The 24,175-nt window shown below is 42.8% G+C and overlaps 1 protein-coding gene across 3 annotated transcripts in view; it reads right to left on the bottom strand.

Moving 5' to 3' along the window:
* Positions 1-17,590: 17,590 nt before the first annotated feature.
* The window catches only part of TAB1 (TGF-beta activated kinase 1 (MAP3K7) binding protein 1), an 88,825-nt gene continuing 82,240 nt past the window's right edge, over positions 17,591-24,175 (bottom strand). The window contains exons 8-11 of one of the 3 annotated variants that reach the window (XM_077278484.1): positions 20,324-20,468; positions 19,992-20,214; positions 19,746-19,896; positions 17,591-18,336 (exon numbers count right to left, since the gene is read on the bottom strand). In XM_077278484.1, coding sequence (XP_077134599.1) covers positions 18,126-18,336; positions 19,746-19,896; positions 19,992-20,214; positions 20,324-20,468 — 730 coding nt within the window. In that variant the 3' untranslated portion in view covers positions 17,591-18,125. The remainder of the gene's footprint in view (positions 18,337-19,745; positions 19,897-19,991; positions 20,215-20,323; positions 20,469-24,175) is intronic. The other 2 variants (XM_077278483.1, XM_077278485.1) reach the window with 2 other exon arrangements.

The following is a 24,175-nucleotide window of genomic DNA, read 5'->3' as shown; positions in this document are numbered from 1 at the left end:
AAACATGAATCCTGTACCTCGTTTTCGTTTATCATCCCATCTGGATCTATCTCTCACTGGTGAGAAGGTACGCTTCCTTCCACGATTAAACTTCTTTTTGTTGAAGGGACGACGATACGAACCGAATAGGTTCGGAAATGTCTTCTTATCACCTGCTTTCTCTAATAGTTCATCTAGAGTGGGTCCGAATAAATATTCACCCTTACAAGGGATAGTACAGAGTTTTGCTTTCGCTTGCAAATCCCCAGGCCAGCATTTTAACTATAAGGCTCTTCTAGCAGCATTCGAGAGTCCAGCTGCTCTGGCTGCCAATTTTACAAAGTCAATGGAGGCATCTGATAATAAAGCCGCCCCCTCCTGAATCACCGGTAATGCAGCGAGTATAGAGTCTCTAGAGGCTCCCTGTTTTAGCTGTTCTTCCAACTGGTCCAGCCAGACCATCATTGACCTTGCCGTACAGGTCGACGCCACCGCAGGTCTTAAGGAGCCAGCAGCCATCTCCCAAGTGCCTTTTAGAAAGGTGTCCACCTTCCTATCCAGGGGGTCTCAGAGTTCCCATATCTTCAAATGGGAGAGAGGATCGCTTTGCCACTTTGGCATCCAATTTAGGGGCTTTCTCCCAATTGTTGACAGCTGGGTCATCAAAAGGATATCTACGCTTTTGCGCTGGCGGTAAAGATCCTTTTTTCTCTGTTTTTTTCCACTCTTTATTAATGAGCTCTTGTATTTTCTCATTCAGAGGAAAAACTCTACGCCTCTTCTGCTCTAGACCACTGAACATCATCTGTTCTTTGGATAGCTGAGGCTTGGGTTCCGTTATACCCATAGTACCTCTGACTGCTTTTATTAATTTATCTACACTCTCAATGGGTAAACAAAAACGAGCAGCGTCGTCTTCCGAAGAGGAGGCTGATGCTGCTGAATCGTCTGAGATTTCGCTCTTGTCTTTATCCTCAGATGAATCGGAAGACCACTGAGCTTTCCACTTAGAGCCTTCCGCTTGTGAAAGGTCTCTAATGGATTGTGTGACCTCCATTCTAACCATCTCCTTCAGACTGGCCGCAATAGAAGAGGATTCTTCCGCTACCTGAGGGGGCAAGTAAGGCAGACTAGTCTATAGATCTAAATGCCGTATCCCCCTCCCCTTTTCCAAGACCTCACCGTCTGTTGGATACAGGGGTCACATAATTTTTTAGGGTGTGAGTCAGGCAAGGGAGCTCCGCAGATGGCACATTCCCTATGCTTCGTTTTACTGACATTTTTTCTTCCCTGTAGCAACAAACACATGAGGGAAGACTAGTCACTGAGTGAACTTTCACGAAGATCACTTACCAGTGGTTGCCCACACCCAGAGAAATACCAAAGTACGAGGGGGATCTTTCTCATAGGCTTCTGGGCTGCTTCATCCAGCAGCAAAACCTGCTGATCATGATCAGATTCCATTCTGAACGTTTTGGAGACCAGAAGCAGGGAACACGGAGGAGGATCTGTCTTATAAAGCCCCTCCTTCGGTCAGCATGTTACTGCACAGCGTCTGTTTGGGCCCCCACCTCCCTGCAACTGTAGGGAATCACCGAGACCCTGAGGGAGAGCGGCGTGCAATCATCGGTGGGTGCCGCCATCTTGGTGCCCCCGCGCATGCGCAGGAGCACCGCGACCCGGAAGTTGACGCCGGCTCCGCCTCTGACGTCACCACAGCTCACAGCGCTTCCTGTCAGCGCTGCAAGCAACGTAGGACATGGAGGCCAGCCAGCTGCGCTCCGGTCGGCGCCACCTAGACGCCGCCGCCTCAACACAGCCTCACAGCACTTGAGGGAGGGTGCCCGCTCCACTTACCGCACGCTGGCTCTGGAGACAGGACACCCCCTGGCGACCGCTCCATGCTGCTTCAGTCACCGCCGTGCAGCCCCCCGGGCCACCGTGACTGCTTCAGGTACCCCGCACCGGCCGAGGTAGGAGAACCCCTCGCTACCTGAGTCGGCCGGCCGGCCTGGAATCCTTGTAGAGAGAACTTCTGTAGGATCCGGTCCCCTTAGGAACAGGAAACAACTGATGCATGGGAGAGGTGCCGCCCTTTTGTATCTGTAGGTTTCCTGTTCCTAATGGGCGGATCCCCTCTCTCGTAGTGCTGTCATGGGAGTCTGAATAAATTACCTTACTCCAGTACTGTATGGTCCAATCCTTATGGTCTTGGGCAAACTTCAGCCTGGCTCTCCTATGCTTCTCATTGATTAAAGGCTTTTTTCTAGCTTTCCATGACTTGAGTCCTGCCTCTAGGAGCCTGTTATGAACTGTCCTTGCCATGCACTTCACCCCAGCTGCCACTTGCCATTTTGTAGGTCACTTGATGTTATCCTGCGGTTGCTGAGTGACATTCGAATAAGATGACGGTCAGCTCGGTAAGTGGAGAGTCGCTTTCACCCTCTGCCGGTCTGTAGCTTTGTTGTCCCCAATGCCTGCTGCTTTACCTTGTTGTAATGGACTGCCGTCTTTGAAATTTTAAAGGATGGAGGCAACATGACGCTAAAGGTACCTTAACACTAAACGACTTTGCAACGATAACGATAGCGATCCGTGACGTTGCAGCGTCCTGGATAGTGATATCGTTGTGTTTGACACGCAGCAGCGATCTGGATCCTGCTGTGATATCGCTGGTCGTTGCTGAAAGTCCTGAACTTTATTTGGTCGTCAGATCGGCGTGTATCGTCGTGTTTGACAGCAAAAGCAATGATGCCAGCAATGTTTTACAATGGTAACCAGGGTAAATATCGGGTTACTGAGCGCAGGGCCGCGCTTAGTAACCCGATATTTACCCTGTTTACCATTGTAAATGTAAAAAAAACCCAGTACATACTCACCTTCTGATGTCCGTCAGGTCCCTGGCCGTCTGCTTCCCGCACTGACTGTGAGCGCCGGCCGGCCGTAAAGCACAGCACAGCGGTGACGTCACCGCTGTGCTCTGCTTTTACTTTACGGCCGGCCGGCGCTCCTCTCACCAGAATCTTACCATAAAAATATATACCGTATTTTCCGGCGTATAAGACGACTTTTTAACCCCTGAAAATCTTCTTAAAAGTCGGGGGTCGTCTTATACGCCGGGAATCGCCTTGTACGCCGGGTGTATATGGTGGGGGGGAGAGTGGTCCTGATGACGACGAGGGGGCGTCTCACAGGAAAGTGAGTATCCCCCATTACCTTATTGTAGCGCTGCAGCGTGGGGTCTCTGTGCTGGGAGCGGCGGCTCCTCTTCTGCAGTGTGGGGCCTCTGGTGCTGTGGGGCGGCGGCGGCGTATCTTCATGCAGTCGGGGCTCCTCCGGCATCTCCTTAAAGCCTGGAGGCCCCGCCGGCAACTCCATTGGTGCCTCCGGGAAAATGGCCGCTGCTCAGATTCAGATCTCGTGTCCCGAGATTTCGGGACGAGATCTGAATCTGAGCATGCGCAGCCCCCAGCGGCCATTTTCCCGGAGGCCACCGCATCGCACCTATTGAGCTGCCTCCGGGAAAATGGCCGCTGCTCAGATTCAGATCTCGTGTCCCGAGATTTCGGGACGAGATCTGAATCTGAGCATGCGCAGCCCCCAGCGGCCATTTTCCCGGAGGCCACCGCATCGCACCTATTGAGCTGCCTCCGGGAAAATGGCCGCTGCTCAGATTCAGATCTCGTCTCCCGAGATCTCGGGACGAGATCTGAATCTGAGCAGCGGCCATTTTCCCGGAGGCCCCCGCATTGCACCAATGGAGTTGCCGGCGGGGCCTCTAGGCTTTAAGGAGATGCCGGAGGAGCCCCGACTGCATAAAGATACGCCACCGCCGCCACCCCACAGCACAGAGGCCCCACACTGCAGAAGAGGAGCCGCCGCACCGCAGCACAGCAGCCGCCGCTCCCAGCACAGAGACCCCACGCTGCAGCGCTACGATAAGGTAATGGGGGATACTCACTTTCCTGTGAGACGCCCCCTCGTCGTCATCAGGATCACTCCCCCCCCCCCCCCAAAAGGCACATATTCACCGGCCCTATATGACGACATACGGTGTATAAGAAGACCCCCGACTTTTAAGAAGATTTTATATTTTAACTGGTAAAGTTGGGGGGTCGTCTTATACGCCCAGTCGTCTTATACGCCGGAAAATACGGTATTTTTTCTGTTTAAAAATCTTGAAAGTAATGTAGTACAATGCCAGAAGATTATACACACTTGTGATGAGATAATCAATATATACCACTATGTGACTCTCACATTGCAGACAAAAAACTTCTTAACTGGTAAGAATATGCTGCTGCCAATAAAATGCTGAAATCCCTGCTGTACGGTTTTAAAGGCATCTGTACTATGCAGAATACTAATTCTAGCTCAGTGTTGCACGGCCATCATATTACTTCGGCTTTTCTGATTTTGTGCCCTAGTAGACACAGAGAACCATAGCTAATAAGGTCAGAACGACCACAGTGACAAACATGTGCCTTTTCATCAGTCTGAGTCATGAGCAGTGAATTAGGTTTGGTTATTTTGCAAGATAGTAAATATATGACAAATGTTACAGCAAAACCATCATGTCACAGGTCAGGACACTGTCCATGGTTTCAGAACATATAGTTCATCTGTTTATCACCATTTTTGACTTTATATCTGTATTTAGTTATACGCAATATAATAATGTGATGTGTGGTGTAATAATGATGAAACTTTCATAATTTTGCTATGCTTATTTGGGCACCTAATTTTTCATTCTGTGCAGAAAGGGACCAGTGTATTCACATTAGAACTTTCCTATACACACATTGTAGAGGTAAACACAGTAAAGGTCCATTCCTCTCTGTTAATTTTAGAGTTTTTCTACATTAAAAAGTTATACCATTTTACTAGATACTTCAAGTATCAACCCTGTATGGTTTTCCAACAAGCTTCATTGTTTATTCCCAGCTGCTAAAAATCTGTCTCAGTACTGTGATAAGCAGATTTGTATCCAATATAAGTATCCAGCTGATGGAAATTATTATTTGGTTGGGTTGGCAATGTTATGGGTTCACATGGCGAGATGGATTCTCCAAGTCAAAAGTCAAAGTGACAACATGGACCGTGGGTGACCAGCACAGTTGAACAGCTAGCAGATCAGTGAGAACCACCACAAGCAGGGTCCCGGACTTGCAACAAACAAATGGTTAACAGCAGTTACACAGTATCAGGAATCCGGTCAATGGCAGAGACATAGGCCATCAGCAAATGGTTAACCACAGGTTGAATTATTGAACAGGTAAACTGGTTTACTTATGGTACTTGAAAAAAAGATTACACTGTTGCAGCAGCATGGAAGTGTGAACAGATCCAGAGTTGCTAATAGCAAACAAATGGTTACACAAAGGTCTGAGTCAGGAAGTAAATGAATATAATGACAAATAAGCAGGAGTTCCCTGAAGCCAGTTGAATGAAATGGATGGTAAGGCAAACTGGAGGAGTACAAGTGGAACTAAATGCAAAGCTACTGGATACTTAGACAATACATAGTTGCCAGAGTTAGCCTTCAAAAGCTTTGGGTGATTAGTATTATATGTCACAGTTCGCCAGGATACTTGGAAAACGCGTCATGGACTACAAAACAAGGAAGTAGACTTTGGAGAAGGGACAGGGTCCACTACTGGGACATGATATTAACAAATATGCAATGCCTGACGATGCAAATCTGTTTTCCCATAGAGTAGCACAACATATGGAGGAATTTCTGCTCACAGCTTACTAGACACTTGAACACTGTACAAGATGCCACTAATTCTGCCTCCTTTGTGTATTTCTCGCTTCGCAGACTGCCTGAGAGTATTATAGGGTGAGAGCTTTGTGCTGCTGATGGGTCAGAGTGAAAAAAAAAAAATTACAATCCAAATCATTACTTAGGCCCCTCTCACACATCAGTTTTCTGCTGTCAGTCACAATCCGTTGGCTCGATGGATCCGTCGCAGATTGTGAAAAACTGATGCAACTAATTTGTTTTTTCGACAGATTCGACTAGCGGATCTGGCTAAATAAATCAGAGCATGCTCAGTTAAAAAAACGGAATCCGTCGCCGGATTCCGTCATTTGACGGGTCCAGTGCCCATAGGCTTCCATTCGAGCAAACGATGGACACGTCGAGCAAACGACGATGGATCCGTCACTGTCCGTTTTTTCGACGAACACAAAAAATGTTACTTTATCTGTTGTCTCCGGCCGCCGGACAAACAGTTTTCGACGGATCTGGCGAATGACGGATGAAACGTGAGGCCATCCGTCGCTAATACAAGTCTATGAGAAAAAAACGGATCTCGCGGCATCAGTCGCCGGATTAGTTTTTTTTCAAAATTCGACGGATTGTGACTGACGGCAAAAAACTGATGTGTGAAAGGGGCCTCACAGCAGCACAACATATGGAAATGTAAGAAAATCCTTATTGCACAGATCTCAAAACTGACTGCCAAAGGCAATCTCTGCTGTAGATCTTTCACAAAGACTTACGCTGAGTAAAGAATACTATTACAAGTGGCTGAGAAGCCAAATAATTAATTTGCGCCACTGACACAAGGAGCAAACAAATACTTGGGGATGGGACTCCGGGCTTAAGGTATGTGTCCACGTTCAGGATTGCATCAGGATTTGGTCAGGATTTTATGCAGGTAAAATCCTGACCAAATCTGCACCTGACCTCACTGGCAGGTCACCTGCGGTGTTCTTGCGTTATTTCAGCACTGTAAGGACATGCTGCGTTCTTAAAAGACGTGCCGCATGTCCGTTTCCGCGGGTCTGCCGCATGCGTCTTTTAATGCATAGTGGAGACGGGATTTCATGAAATCCCCTCCACTATGCTGTAACATCTGGACGCTGCGTGTTTGACACTGCAGCGTTTCCTGAACGTGGAAACATACCCTTAGGAAGAGTTACTTAACTGTTGAAATGTAAACCTACAAATTGCTTTCTTTTAAAGCATTGACTTATAGATATTTTAGAAGTTTGTCTTCCTTAGACGGCAGATTCTCAAAGAGACTTGTAAGAAAGGAAAGGTCAGAGAAGCACAGAACTCATTGCTATGAGGCAGTTAAGCAGAAAGCAAACATTAGAAACACTGAATAAACTAAGCTGCTAGTTTCAACAGAAGTGAAGACCTGCAAAAGAAAAGGAATGTGTCTGCTAAACCACCTGGTCTACTATCAGTCGGACAGGAAGATTCAGGGGGGACGGAGTTTGGGGAACCTTAAACAGTATATTAAAATGTAACTTTATCATAACAAAATAAAGATTTTTGGAAATCCATCTATTGAACAATGCTGTAGGTTGACTTACGTTACCAACACCAATCTAGGGCTTCCCTTTTTATTTAATAAAAGAGTGGGCAGTGCCAGATTTTTCTAAATATTTTATAGTAACAAACACAGCTCAGAGGAGTCTCTAATGTCCTCAGAAAGGGCCGACTTTTTAGTCAAAGACAGGCCCGAACTTTCGGATTGTGGGACGTCACAACCTTTTGTGTCTGCTTTCGAAGTAAAAGTGTGAGATCTTGTTCTTTGCACTAACAGAGTGCTGCCATGTACCTTACTAAGCGGTTTCCAAATGGTGAAATCATTAGAGCGGTTATTGTTCGGGAACAGATTGAGTAGATGGCAGCGCTGGGTTAGTGCAAAGATCTCTAGTTCACTGCGAGTGTGGCCGCAGAGGGTTGTTGTGGATCACACTCTGTACGTAGGGATCTAACAAACAAGAAGTTTGAGCAACACTTATCACAAAGTCGTGCACTTTTGTGGGAGATTACAAATCTTTCTGAACAGTTTGTTACTAGATGATTATTTAGAAAATCACTAATCTGGGGTTTTCCACTCTTTCATTAATTAAAAGGGCTGCCTGAGAGTGGAGAAAGGAAATCATTAAAAGGCGCATTTGCAAGATTATAGCAAACAAGTGCTCCCAGGAATGCTCATTTCACATTAATGGTGCAGTCAAAACAGACTAGAGATTTACCTGACGAACAAGCAAAACACTCTTTCACCAAGTGGTTTGCACAAGAGATCATCATTCTCGGCTCACACTGTCCATTGATCTCCACTGCCAAGAACAATGGAAGCCTATGTGCACTGAATGGTCAATAATAGCTTATTACTGATCACTCAGTGCACATCTGAAGCAGAGACGTTGTGAATGGGGCTTTAGAGAAAATAACTTTGCATGAAGTACAGGAACTGGACTGCAGAGGAATTGGGTAAAATTATTTCCTCTGATGAAGCCTCCTTCAGACAGTTTGGGACATTGGGAGGAATTATTGAAGAAAAGGTGAGCATGCCATGAGCTACAGTAAAAACAATCTTGTATTAGACCTACCGGTAATTATGTTTCCAGGAGTCCATCCTGACACCACCATGAAGGTCGTCCTCGTCCTTACAGGGACAGAAAACACACAAGAGGTTAAAAGGCCTCTCCCACCCGCCTTGCTCAGTGCTTTTCCAAGTACCACACCAGGATTGATGCAACTATGGTACATTTTTTATTAAATTCCCATACAATGTTTATTGTATGGGAATACGCCTGGCGTGTCTGGACATCATATGCGAAAAGTATCTTTCCTCACTTACTGGCATCATTCTGACATAATATGTATTACCAGTCTTTAATCAGTGCCGTGTGTTATTTGACTTTAAACCTGCTTTATTTGGGAAATATGGACACCATTTTGGAGCTTATATTATGTTTTCAATGATATTAGCTGATCTACAGGGTATCTAAGGGCGAGCCGTCGCAGAGTGGGGGCGCCATATCCACAGTAGGGGGCCAACCACCGCCGTTAGGCAGGATTCTGTATCAGGGGACAGTATAGTGAGGTATTATATGTTTACAAACACTTTGTCTTTGTGTCTTTCACCCTGCTACATTTATTATCGCAATCTGCCATCTAACATCCTCCATTGGCAATTCCTATCTCTTCCTGTGATGTATAACTGGTGGCCCAAATGAGACACTAATTTAGGGTGCACCTAGGAGATTCAGGGACCGCCACTGAGGAGCGGGGTGCCAGTCTCGTATTGTTTGTTAGGGTGCCAACCTCCGCTGACAGGCAGTGGTTATCAGGTTACAGTGGTAGGGTTATTTAGTAAGCACGGCTGTTTGTTATGTTAATTGTGGCTGTTTCATGGTTTTAAAGATATAAATAAAAGGATCATTTTATCTGAAATATCATTAGGATATAAGGTTACTTTTGTTGATTTTTTTACCTTATTTGAAACGATTTTCTTTAGTTTTTTTTTTTTATAGTAGACAACACTCACCATGCAGTCCTGCTCTCCTCTGCCTTTCTCCATTGCACTTTGATATCCTCAGGTGTCTGGCAGCCTGCAGTGTGACCCCCCTTAGACTCAGGCAACGTTTTATTACCTTGTCTTCATTCTTCTGCATTCCACCGTGGAATGCACGCCAAAACCGGAAGTCCGAAGCCGGTGAGTCCATGATGTCATCTGATGTGCACCTGTCCCTCATACCATGCATCTGCCTGGAAGAGGCTGCACATCGCCAGCCGACGTCGGAGTTGAGAGGTCTCCATCAGAGGGAAGTGGCTCAAACCAGGAGCGCCTCCTCTCAACTGGTCTCTGTGGCAGAGGGACCCCCTTCGGGAAAGTCAGCGGCGGGCCTCTTCACAGGGGGAAGGAGAAGCTGTGCCACACTATCCCCTGAGCCCGATCCTCTGGTAAGCTCTGCTCCACTCTTCTCTTGCATGTCCTTCCATGCAGGGACAGGAAAAACACTGAGGGAGGTGGGTAGGAGGGGTCTTTTCTGAAATTTATGGACATTGGCATTGCTACCATGAGTGCTGCGTCGTGCCAACAGTAAAGCATCCTCAGAACATTCATGTGTGGGATTTCTTTTGATCCATGGCACTGGGCTCACTCACAATTTTGTCTAAAAACATACATATATAAAAGAATGGTACCTACACTAACTGTTCCCAATATCCAGGAGCAATTTGGTGATGAACAATGCTCTTTCTTGCATGATAGATACCATGTCACAAGGCAACAGGTGATAACTAGGTTAACAAGACGTTGAAAATATGGGTCCATGGCCAGGAAACTCTCCAGATCTACAGGGGAGCTGGCTTAATATTTCCAGTGTTGACCCTTATATTTTGAGTTTTGCATAAACTTGATGTATCTGGCAATAAGTTTAAAAATGTATGAAATTCTTATAACTGAACAAGACAAAAAAAATCTAAAAATACTAAAGCAGCAAACTTTGAGAAAACCAAAATTAGGGACAGTCCCAAAACTTTTGGCCACGACTATAGCCACTGATGGATTATGGGTCTTTGAGCAGCTTCCCTCATAAGAAATAGGCTTGGTACATAGAAAGCACCTGCTTTATATACCCAGTGGCACACATCTGTGTTATTGTCTTAGTAGGAATCCCATGAAGTCCACTAAGACAATAGTCAAGTTGTGTGCCACTGGGTATATAAAACAGGTGGCTTCTTTGTACCAAGTTTGTAACATGAATGTAGCATGAACTACCACATGAAGCAGCAATACAAATGGTTTTCCCCTACAGACAACGATTTTAGTGAAGAGTACAGTCCATAAACTTTCTGCTGGATCTCCATTATTGACAGTATGTTTCAAGAGCCATTGCATGAGCATCGCAAGTGGCTAATCAAACCCTAGCTTGTGCTCGTAAGGAGAAGCAATCAAAACAAAGTTATTGAATTAATAAAAAAAAAAAAAAATCAAACTTAGTAAGACCCAAAAGAACACGCCAGGCCACATAAAACTATATTAAAAATAGTGATTATATTTATTCTGTGTTTACAATACAAACAAACAAAGGAAACACGAAAAAAGAACATCATGATTTATAGTACACATATATATACATATGTAATAAATCCACATAGCTTTTTTTTTTTTACTGCTAATTATGTAGGAGTTCATTTAATAATTTTTCTAATAGAGGAAATTATAGATTTTTTTTTGCCTGTTCAACTGTCCAGTTTCAATAGTAATAATATTAAAGCATATCAAGTGAAATCTGAAAGCTTCACAGTGCTAATTTCACATGTGCAGTACCTTTGTGAGCTTTTCCCTCCCTATAAAGATTGCTGGTTTGTGCTACCATCCCTACCTTCATCCCATTTTACTAAGAAGTTTCAGAAACTGGTTTCTTAAGGCCGGGTTCATAACGTGTTTTTTCCACAAGTGGCTCTATCAGGGATTCGGTCAGAAGTCCTGAAAACTGGAATTCAGGCTTATGTGCTGATGGGTCAATGACTTTAATCAAGCAGACAGGGTCACTTTGTGCCATGTCTGACTCAATTTTAGGCAGTACAAAAATGTGGTCAACCATGTTTTTGTGCCTGCCTCACAAAGGCGGACATTACCAAAAATGAGGTCAGTCAATGAGCCCCCCTTTTTAGGGCTTCAGACTAAAGTCCTCATGGCACAACTGACACTTGACAAAAATGTGATGTGAACTCTGCCTAAGAAAGCGCAGAGGCTCCTGTAGTCACAGGACTTTATTAGCTACAAGGTTCCTTTAGGCTGGATTAATATGGCTGCATTTCAAAGTCCATGTATGGACTGCAATGTATGAACTGACGATAGGTCTCCTGAACCGACACAAACAGCCTTATAGATATACAGTTGTGCTCAAAAGTTTACACACCCCAGCAGTTTTTGCTTTCTTGGCCTTTTTTTCAGAGAATATGAATGTTAACACCAAAACTATTTTTCCACTCATGGTTAGTGGTTGGGTGAAGCCATTTATTGTCAAACTACTGTGCTTTCTCTTTTTACATCATGACAACCCAAAACATTAAATTGACCCTGATGAAAAGTTCACATACCCTGGTGATTTTGGCCTGATAACATGCACAGAAGTTGACAACTGCCAGGAAAATTGTTCGGGATGCAAAGAAAAACCCACAAATAATATCAGCTGAAATACTGGACTCTCTGAAAACTAGATGTGTGGCTGCTTCAAGATGCACAATAAGGAGGCACTTGAAGAAAAATGGATTGCATGGTCAAGTCACCAGAAGAAAGCCATTACTGAGCAAATGCCACAAAGTATCTCGCCTACAATATGCAAAGGAGCACAGAGACAAGACTCAAAACTTCTGGAAAAAGGTAATTTGGAGTGATGAGACCAAAATTGAACATTTTGGCCATAACCATAAACGTTACATTTGGAGAGTGGTCAACAAGGCCTATGATGAAAGGAACACCATTTCTACAATAAAGCACAGAGGTGGATCTCTGAGGTTTTGTGGATGTGTGAGCTACAAAGGCACAGGAAACTTGGTCAAAGTTGAAGGAAAGATGAAGGCAGCACATTATCAGTAAATACTGGAGGCAAATTTGCAATCATCAGCCCGGGGCGCTGCGCATGGGACGTACTTGGACGTTCCAACAAGACAATGATCCAAAACACAAGGCCTGTTATTGGCTACAGCAGAACAAAGTGAAGGTTCAGGAGTGGCCATTTCAGTCTCCTGACCTCAATATCATTGAGCCATTCTGGGGAGATCTCAAGGGCGCAGTTCATGCTAGACAGCCCAGGAATTTACGGGAACTGGAGGCTTGTTGCCAAGAAGAGTGAACAGCTTTACCATCTGAGAAAATAAAGAACCTCATCCACAACTACCACAAAAGACTTCAAGCTGTCATTGATGTTCGAGGGTTCAATACACTATATTAAGAAATGGGATATGTGAAGTTTTGATCAGGGTCATTTCGATGTTTTGGGTTGTCATTAGGATTTAAAAATAGAAAACACAGTAGTTTGACAATAAATGGCTTCACCCAACCACTAACCATGAGTGGAGAAAAAGTCTTGGTGTTATCATTCATATTCTTTGAAAAAAAGCCAAGAAAGCAAAAATTCTGCTGGGGTATGTACACTTTTGAGCACAACTATATGAGGTTGTAAGATTGGTTCGAGAGACCCACGGTGAGTCTGTGAATTGTGATCGGAACTTACAGCTTCCAAGACATATGAGGCTTTAAGTTTGAGTGGCGAGACCCCTATCAGTCCATGTATTGCAGTTCATATACTGACTGTGAAGTATGGACGTCTTAACTTGGCTTAATAGACACACAGCTTGTAACTTCCTATTTTAATAATCTCTAAGTTATTTTAGTAATAACTTTTAGCAGGGAGTAAGTAAAGGGCTGCAGTAATTCATACTGAAATTAATGGGAGGTGAAGCCTACAAGTAAATAAATCAATAAAAAGCATATATCACTTCATTTCAGGCAAAAAACTTGGATTTACTAAATGGTTTCTGAGTGAATCACTGAACGACGCTTTAATAAAAAGCATATACACACATGGATCTAAAATAAGCCATTTATCGCTGGGACCCTCATCTATTTCAACAAGGATCTGGTAACCCACTTTATAGTGATCACCTCTCCAATGGAGTAAAAGAAAAATGCACTGCCAGGGACAAGCAACTTTTTGGGCATTTATAATGTGCGTGGAACACACATGCACACCTGGATGACACTTTTCTTGTATTTAGCCAACCATAAAAAAAATCTGAAAACAGCATTAGTGTGTTAAGAAAAGACCTTTACAGATCACCTGCTTTTCAAGATCCCAACACTTCGCAGTTACCCTCGGATCTCTGTTCTTCATGATCAGCTCCCGGAAAGTACAAAGACTTCCAAGTGCCATCTAGTCTCATGACTGCTAGAGCCAACCAGTGATTAGCTGCAGTGGTCACATGGCTCTGGGAACTATAGAGACTGGCAGTAGTCCCAAATGCTGTCAGATCTGATGCATCAAATGAGTATAGAAAGACGAGTGTAGGACCTATTTTTTTTATTTCATACCAATCTATATTTTCAAAAATTGTTAAATGCTGGAAAAAATTTAATTCAGAACCATGCCTTCCAAGCTTAAACATGGGTATTATTAAAACGTTGCTTACAAGTGATGGTTCAGAAGGCTGGAACCACTAATGCGACTAAAAACATGGTACAAAAATGTGGTTACTGCTCTTGGTTTTTACATGCATCTGCATACTGTAACTTAAAGAACATTTACCAAAACTGGTTCTGAGGAAACATATTTAAAGTGCCTTACCGGGTATTAGTCATACTGTATGTATTTTTCCATATATTTGGCAAACTGAAATCATTAGGTAAAAAAAAAACAAAAACATGTGGGCTTGGTGCAGTATGCAAAGAGTGTGTCATCTGAAATGACCCGAAATTTACATCAGATGTTTGCATATACTTCCATATCACTATACTTAAAAAACAAAAAATCTTCCATTTTGACACTGGTCACTAGGCCTAATATTAGACTCATACTTCCTGTTATTTTCAGCAACCACATGGACACAATCAGTAATATTCTAGCTTTAACCCATTTGTATAACTATTATTTAAGCAAAGATGAAGAGGGGGATGGGGAAGCCGTGATAATCACTGATTGTGCGCGGTAGTTCCAGTGTTAGATAATTGTCTACGTCTTCCATTGAAAACCTACCTGTGATAATGATGAAAAGGACGAAGTATTAGTCTAACATTAGACTCAGTGGGAAATGGAACAATTTTCTTGTTGTTTTTTTAATAAAGATAGTGATATTGAAAAAAATACATTTAACATACAAAAAAAACTAATTTAAACAATGGGACATTGATACATTCTCTTGAGCATCATGGTCTGAAGAGACGTTTCAAAGCTCTATTTTCATGTACATTAAGTATTCAAAAAAAATATATACCGTATATACAGAAACCTGCATGTGGGATCATGCCTAAAAGTTTAGAAAATTATAGTTTGTTACTGTCGACTATCAAGCTGTGCATAACAATTGTAAGAAAAAAAAAAAAAAACACACAGAGCTAAAGGCTGCGCATCCAACAAAAATATATAAAGATTAATTTACATAGATATCTAAAAGCAATTACAACTATCCAAAGACCATCCCATATGGAAAGTAAGAGTCAAAGATGGATGGCTCAAACTCTCCATGTTATAAATCCACATGCAGTGGTGTGTTAGGCAGATTGTGACAATATTAATCATTTATCCCAATATGTAACTATAACTGCAATGATAAGTTATGTAAGCAATATACCAATAGATGTGACGATCACATCAGCGATACAACAAAGTGTCCTTAGAAGAATAAATATAACGGTCACATGCAAGCCTTCAAAATAAAGGCATGTGGGGACCATATGGGTAGCAGTCCACACATGGCTTAATTTTGGAACCTTTGACATGACCTTATTTATGCTTTCTTCGATGGACACTGCTTATGGACTTGTCAGATGGACTGACTGAAGTCAAGTATTGTCTCATGTTCTGAGCAACCCAACTTTTGTGTCATTTATTTCCCATGTGGGGTGGTCTTCTAGCCCTGTTATAGGCTAAGACCTCAGACTTCATTGTCTTTGAACAGTTTTAATTGCATGTAGAGGTCTATGTAAATAAAACTTTAATTTAATTTTTAGATATTTATGTCCTGGTCTATGGATTTCTATGTAAATAAAGCTTTATATATTTTTTATTGGATGTGAAGACTTCTTTGCATGTTTTCTTTGGCATTTTCTTAATCAGCTGGTGCTGGTTACATTGGCTAGCACTCTTCAATCTCAGTTTTTGCAATTCTTCTCTGAATTTTTGCAGTGCTCACATACACATACAGTGAGGAAAATAAGTATTTGATACACTGCCGATTTTGCAACTTTTCCCACCTACAAAGAATGGAGAGGCCTGTAATTTTTATCGTATGTACACTTCAACTGCGAGAGACAGTCTAAAAAAAAATCCAGAAAATAACATTATATGATTTTTATATAATTAATTTGCATTTTATTGCATGAAATAAGTATTTGATCACCTACCAACCAGTAAGAATTCTCTCTCTCACACACACCTGTTAGTTTTTCTTTAAGAAGCCCTCCTACGCTGCACTCATTACATGTATTAATTGCATCTGTTTGACCTTGTTACCTGTATAAAAGATTCCTGTCCACAACCTCAATCACACTCCAACGTCTCCACCATGGCCAAGACCAAAGAGCTGTCTAAGGACACCAAGAACAAAATTGTAGACCTGAACAAGGCTGGGATGGGCTACAGGACAACAGACAAGTAGCTTGTTGAGAAGGCAACAACTGTTGGCACAATTGTTAGAAAATGGAAGAAACACAAGATGACTGTCAATCTTCCTCAGTCTGGGTCTTCATGCAATATCTCACCTAGTGGGGTAAGGATGACTCTGAGAAAGGTCAGGAATCAGCCCAGAGCCAACCCTGTAGGACCTGGTCAATGACCTGAAGAGAGCTGGGACCACAGCCTCAAACAATACTGTTAGCAGCACACTAAGCCGCCATGGATTAAAATCCTGCAGGGCACGCAAGGTCCCCTGCTCACACATGAACATGTCCAGGCCCGTTTGTAGTTCGCCAATGACCATCTGGATGATCCAGAGGTGGTCATGTCATCAGATAAGATCAAAATAGAACTTTTTGGTATCAACTCCCCTCTCCATGTTTGGAGGAATAAAGAGGAGTACAACCCCAAAAACACCGTCCCAACCGTGAAGTATGGTGGGGGATACATTAGACTTTGGGGGTGCTTTTTTGTAAAAGGATGACTGCAGCGTATTGAAAAAAGGATTATGGGGTCAAGTATCGCAAGACTTTGGCCAACAACCTCCTTCCCTCAGTAAGAGCATTGAAGATGGGTCATGGCTGGGTCTTCCAGCATGACAATGACCCGAAACACACAGCCAGGGCAACTAAGTAGTGGCTCCGTAAGACACATTTCAAGGTCCTGGGGTGGCCTAGCCAGTCTCCAGACCTGAACCCAATAGAAAGTCTTTGGAGGTAGCTGAAACTCAGTGTTACCCAACGACAGTCACGAAACCTGAAAGATCTGGAGAGCATCTGTATGGAGGAGGGGGCCAAAATCCCTGCTGTACAGTGTACAAATTTTGTCAGGAAACATCTGAACTTTGTAATTGCAAAGAAAGGTTTCTGTACCAAATATTAAGTCCTGTTTTCCTACTGTATCAAATACTTATTCATGCAATAAAATGCAAGTTATGTAAAAATCATACAATGATTTTCTGTAATTTTTCTTAGATTCTGTCTCTCACAGTTGAAGTGTACCTGCGATAAAAATTACAAACCTCTCCATTCTTTGAAGGTGGGAAGGCTTGCTAAATTGACAGTGTATCAAATACTTATTTTCCCCACTGCATGTGTGTATATTAGAGATATAGATATATATATATATATATATATATATATATATATATATATATATATATATATATATATATATATTTGTGCCAATTGAATGACAAAGACATAGGTAGGAAGGCCTGCATGTGCCCTTGAGTGGTTAGATGTTGACAGACCACTTTACTGTGGTCAATATATTTATACACAGGGCTAGGGCAATGGGGGCTGCAGTCATTTGTGCTTGGTAAAGAAAAGCCTTGCCACAACTGTGATTTATTGGATGTCTTCTAAGTAATACCGTCCCAGTGTAAAGAAATATTTGATGTTTTCACAGTTCATATTTACTAATTAGAATTTATGATGCCGTAAAAAATCCATTCACTGAAGAATTAATTTATTTTTTTAGATTGACCTGCAGCCTTTGAATAATCAGACCAAAGAAAATAAGAACAGATCTTATATGCTTTCAATGGAATGCATAATTACTGGAAGAAAAATCTGGCTTCATAAATAAAAGCCCTGGTTGATGTAGCAATATATGCATTGCTTCTTTCTAAAGTAGGAATGAAACATGATGTGCATGATCATGAACTCTGCATAAAAACACATTTCATTCAGATTTATGGAGGCGGCACTGCTATGGATTCAGGGAAGACAAAAGAAAAACGTAGAATAAAATATGTACAAAACACATTAGGCTCTACTTTCAGTGATTCAGGGACCATCTCTTCTAGAATCTCAAGTCCTGTATGAGCACATTAGAAACGCTCTTCCAAATTCAACTGTCTCATCGGAGCCGACACCCCACTTTTTGTTTTTTTAAAGACCACTTTCTTACAGATTATAATATATGATGTAAAACTGCAACAGTCATTGTTGATTGCGAGACTAAATGACCAGAGTTTAATATCTGGATCACTGAGCAGTAACTAATGCTGTGGGATCACCATGTTCCATGCTCCAGAGTCGATAAAATTCAGTGAAATCCACATAGGGCTCCACCCGACCATCCTCGTCTGGCTGAAGAGATGGTGATGGGCGAGTGCGGAAGAGGCCGCCGTCTGAGCTGGAGCTGCTGCTCTGAGTGTGTGTGTTGGTAGACTGGAGCGTTGCACTAGGCGACTGTCTGGATAAAAAAATAAATAATAAACGCAAAAGGATAATAAAGCAGCTGGTGGAACTTACCGTAAAAATAGGTTGCACAATGATTTCCTTCTTTATACCGTATTCTGTCTTTTTTCAGTGTTACCAGTGGTTTATTTTGAGATAAACTTCATGGATTTACATTCATGAAGCAGTCTTTTGATTGCTGGCCCTATACTTTTTCTTTTGTGTGTTTAGACTCCCTTTAAATGACAAATAATTTCACAGGGAACTGATGTCTGTGATTTCTCCAAAATAAGGGGAATTTTCAATTTTTCACTGACTAATCCAATTGCAGTACAGAAAGGTTACGTTTTAAGACATAATTCATTAAAAGTTAGGTTTTACGATTTCCCTTTAAATGACACTCTCGGCTAATTGCTCAATTCCATCTGAGCCAGTAAACATGTAAATCATGAACAGAAAATTCTGTGTTTTTTAAATGCCTTATCTTAAATTCTGTTTTATTTAAGAAAAGAATGGGCTGCATAAGACTGGTGATTCTTTTAAATAAAACTCATAGGCAACGTCGTGGCGAGATCTTGCTCTCTGCACTAACCCAGAGCTGCCACGTACTTAACAACAAACACTTGGATTGCGCTTTTCTCACAATGGAGCACACTACAACATAGAAAACAATTGACAAAAAGCATGCAGCAGCGTTGGGTTCGTGTAAAGGGCGAGATCTCCCTGTTTTATTGCAAGGAGGGCCACAGAGGGTTACAAGATCCCACTCTGCATGGCTGAGCTGCTATAAAGTCAGGTCCATTAGGAGGCCATTAGAGATCCTTTTGGCCACTTTTGCTTGTGAGTTTTATTTAGAAAAATTAACAGTTTGAAGCAGCCAACTTTTTTTTTTAAAAGGGCAGACCAGACTGGTGAAAAGTACGTTAACGTCAATATTTCATTCAATGTTTTTGGTTGAAATCCAGGGTGGTGTACAGAGGCACAATTGTAAACATTCTGAGATTGTCCAAATAACATCTGGACAACATGGTACATTGCAAGCAGCTCGTACAGGGGATTCACTAAACCATCTCAGACAGATGTCTGTCCAGCCTCTGTTGGAAGGCTTCCATTGAAGGAGAACTCACCACCTATCGTGGCAGCCTGTTCCACTCATTGATCACCCTCACTGTCAAAAAGTTTGTCTTATATCTAATCTGTATCTTCTCCCTTTCAGTTTCATTCCATTGCTTCTCGTGTTTCCATGTGCAAATGAGAATAATGATGATCCCTCTACATCTACAGTTTTTTTTGCTGGCACTGTATCTCATTACATTACTTTTTGTAATACTTAGTCATTTATAGCCTTTTGAAACATTTTGGTATAGGTCACACAACCCTTACGAGACATAACCTATATATTAGTAATGTCCAAGTGATACTTACAGTGTAGGAGTTGTTCCGTCCAGCGTTGAACTTGTGTGAGTACCATTCACCATCGTTCCTTGTGATGGCATAACAAGCGATAGTGTGACACTGGTTTTACTAGTGTTCTGGGCATTGGAATATGGCACAGACACCGGGTATATGCGACCACCTAAAATATAAAAAGTGTTTTTCTGAGCTATAGAGACAGAAAATAGATCATTAAAATCAAGCCTATAAGATGTGTGAAAAGAGAAGGTCACAAACCCTGGGTAGGTGTAAGAGTAGTCTGATTAATCTCTTCCAATGGGTAGCCCAGGTTGCGGACAAGCAGGGTCATGTCCTCATATTTGGTACAGAATTTGGCACGCTCCCCACCACTGACACAGGTGCTGTGATGAATCCGCTTGACTCTTTCCACCACTGCCTGAGCAACATCATCTAGAGATACTTGCTTAGCAAACTCTGTGGCAATCATTGCTGCTATTTCCTTTAGATTAAAAAAAAAAAAAAAAAGTGATCGTAAAGAGAAAAAAAAAAAGACTACTATTTATTATCTTTAGGAAAATGCAGGTAGAAAGTAAAAGTATCTACTGCACCTGGTTTGCTTGTCCAGGTCCATGAGCAGCATCCAGAGCTTTGTACAGCCCTTCTGACATCAGCACCAGGAAGCCCGTTACCCCGTCCAGTGGCTGGCACCCATGGATTTCCGGCTCTGCCGTAATCGGCTTAGATTTTGCTGCACTGAGAACAAGATTACCGCAAGCAATTGAAGCAATGGAGAGAACAAAACAAACTTCTAACAAAGTGTAGAACAAATTAGACAAATATTCCAACACAGAACTATAGTATAACAGGGCCACCAGCGCTCAGCTATAAATTGCACTACAATCCCATCCACAGTGAACTGCTCTGCGACAATGCAGCAGTGTCCGGGGCAGAGGTATGTGCACTGCAGTTATAATTCTATCAGAAGGGCAGTATTCTCATGTGAAGTTCAATAAAAAAAGGAATTATACCATGCTATGTCAATATTCGTAAATTAGTCACACAATATTTTCTGCTGCTTAAATGAAATCTAATATTTCATACATGGAACCGGAGAAAACACTAAATATATTTAAAAAGAGCTGCAAATGTGTAAAAATACAAAAGAAAAAATAAAACACTGCTCAAAATACATTATTCAGATCCGATGCTGCAGAGCGGATTTATTAGCGGTTCTCCCGTACTTTGTTTACAGGAAGTTAGCATATGACCACTGCAGCCAATCAGTGGCCTCATCACATGCAGTACTACTGGCATCATGGCTGAGCACGGACGCCAGTAGTACAGGACATTGCTTTCGGACCACTTATTGGCTGCAAACGTCAAATGCTCCTGCCTGTAAACAAGGCATGAGAGGATGGATGGAGCGTAAGGGCTGGATTGTGGTGGTTATGGAGCGGGATACAATTGGCCGTCCATCCGGTCTACAGTAATATTGAATTTAGCCATTTTTCAAAGTGAGTGATAAGTTCAGGAGGCAGGGGGAAAGGCAAGACGTGGCTCATAAGTGGAGAAAGAAGCACATTTCTTTGGAAAGATATATTACACAGTTTTTTGTATTTGATTGTGTTATTGATTTACGAGCAGTTTTTCAAAGCGAAAACAAACATTTAACCCATTCACTATGACAACACGCAATAAATTTGTTTTATATGGTGTGGGCTCAAGAACTGAAAATGCTAAAATCAAAGTGGGTGCTGGTTTTGTTACATAGCTAGCACCTAACAGTAACGGATATGTTCACAGGTAGCTTAAAGGGGTTTTCCCAAGAACAGAAGTTCAGTTTAATCAATAGATTTTGGAATAATAATTATTTGCACAATTGGATGTGTTTAAAGAAAAGGTTCCTGTGCTGTGATAATCTTATAAATGTGCCCCTGCTGTGTACTGTGTAATGGCCGTGTCTGACCGTACAGGAACATGGTCTGATCATACCACAGCTCCTGGGCAGGGGAGGAAGCAAAAGAGCATCCAGACATTACAGCACGGGATCACAGCTGATTCTTTTTGTGTGGTAAAACATTTCACTGCCTGTTTTTAAACAATATTTTAACTAAAAAAAAAACAAAAAACAGCTGTGATCCCGTGCTGTCCTGTCTGTATACTCTTTAGCTTCCTCCTCTGCCCAGGAGCTGTGGTATGATCAGACCATGTTCCTGTACGGTCAAACACGGCCATTACACAGTACACAGCAGTGGAACATTTATAAAATTATCTCAGCACAGGAACATTATATTTAAACACATCAAATTGTTGAGCGCATTAGCATTCCAAAATCTACACTGTGAGCAGAATTATTAGGCAAGTTGTATTTTAGAGGATTATTTTTATTACCGTATATACTCGAGTATAAGCCGAGATTTTCAGCCCAAAAAAATGGGCTGAAAGAGCCCCTCTCGGCTTATACTCGAGTCATGGAAGGTGGGGTGGTCGGCGGGTGAGGGGGAGCGACGCCTGTCAAATACTCACCTGCTCCCGGCGCTCCTGACGCGGTCCCCGCATGTCCCAAGGTGTTCGGGCGCTGCAGCTTCTTCCCCTGTTCAGCGGTCACTGGTACCACTTATTAAAGTAATGAATATGGACTCCACTCCCATAGAGGTGGAGCCGCATATTCATTACTGTAATGAGCGGTGCCACGTGACCGCTCACTACAGGAAGAAGCTGCCGTCTCCTGAAGACCGTGGGACATACAGGGACCACATCAGGAGCGCCGGGAGCAGGTGAGTATGTCATATTTACCTTCCCTTGTTCCACCAACGCTCCGCCTTCCGCGTCCTCTTGCTGTGACTGTTCAGGTCAGAGGGCGCGATGACGTATTAGTGTGCGCACCGCCCTCTGCCTGAACAGTCACTGCGGAGAGACGAGACGCTGAGGAGCAGGGGGCAGCGACGAGAGGTGAGTATGCCATTTTTTTTTTTTAGTGCAGCAGCATTACATGTGGCACAATGCTATATGGGGCATCTATGGGGCCATAAAGAACTGCATGGAGCATTATATGGGGCATCTATGGGGCCATAATGAGCTGTATGGAGCATTATATGGAGCATCTATGGGGCCATAAAGAACTGCATGGAGCATTATATGGGACATCTATGGGGCCATAACTGCATGGAGCATTACAGTATATGGGGCATCTATGGGGCCATAAAGAACTCCATGGAGCATTATATGGGGCATCTATGGGGCCATAAAGAACTGCATGGAGCATTATATGGAGCATTACATGGGGCCATAATGAACTGTATGGAGCATTACATGGGGCATCTAAGGGGCCATAAAGAACTGCATGGAGCATTATATGGGGCATCTATGGGGCCATAATGAACTGCATGGAGCATTATATGGAGCATCAATGGGGCCATAATGAACTGCATGGAGCATTATATGGAGCATCTATGGGGCCATAATGAGCTGTATGGAGCATTATATGGGGCATTTATGGGGCCATAACTGCATGGAGCATTATATGGAGCATCTATGGGGCCATAAAGAACTGCATGGAGCATTATATGGAGCATCTATGGGGCCATAACTGCATGGAGCATTATATGGGGCATCTATGGGGCCATAAAGAACTGCATGGAGCAATATATGGAGCATCTATGGGGCCATAAAGAACTGCATAAAGCATTATATGGGGAATCTTATGGAGCCATAATGAACTATATGGAGCATTATATGGGGCTCCTGATTCCACATGGATATTCAAAAACACTAAACCTACCGATGTCTCAATTAATTTTACTTTTATTGGTATCTATTTTTATTTTTGACATTTACCGGTAGCTGCTGCATTTTCCACCCTAGGCTTATACTCAGCGTCTCCCACTCACACACCACCTCCTCACCTCGCCCCCTATCTGTCGGAGTCCCACAAGGTTCAGTCCTTGGGCCCCTGCTCTTCTCCATTTACACCTCTGGCCTGGGACAGCTCATTGAATCTCATAGGTTTCAGTATCACCTCTATGCTGATGACACACAGATCTACATCTCTGGACCAGATATCACCTCCCTACTAACCAGAATCCCTCAATGTCTGTCCACTATTTCATCCTTCTTCTCCGCTAGATTTCTCAAACTTAACATGGACAAAACAGAATTCATCATCTTTCCCCCATCTCATGCGACCCCCCCAACGAACCTATCCATTACAGTAAATGGCTGCCCACTCTCCCCAGTCCCACAAGCTCGCTGCCTCGGGGTAATCCTTGACGCTGATCTCTCCTTCAAACCACATATCCAAGCCCTTTCCACTTCCTGCCGACTTCAACTCAAAAATATTTCACGAATCCGTTCATTCCTCAACCAAGAATCTGCAAAAACCCTAGTCCATGCCCTCATCATCTCTCGCCTCGACTACTGCAACCTCCTGCTCTGTGGCCTCCCCTCGAACACTCTCGCAC

Source organism: Ranitomeya variabilis, chromosome 8, assembly GCF_051348905.1.
Source record: "Ranitomeya variabilis isolate aRanVar5 chromosome 8, aRanVar5.hap1, whole genome shotgun sequence".
Lineage (NCBI taxonomy): Eukaryota > Metazoa > Chordata > Amphibia > Anura > Dendrobatidae > Ranitomeya > Ranitomeya variabilis.
The sequence above is the reverse complement of the archived record's forward strand: the minus strand, read 5'-3'. Positions and strand labels throughout refer to the sequence as shown.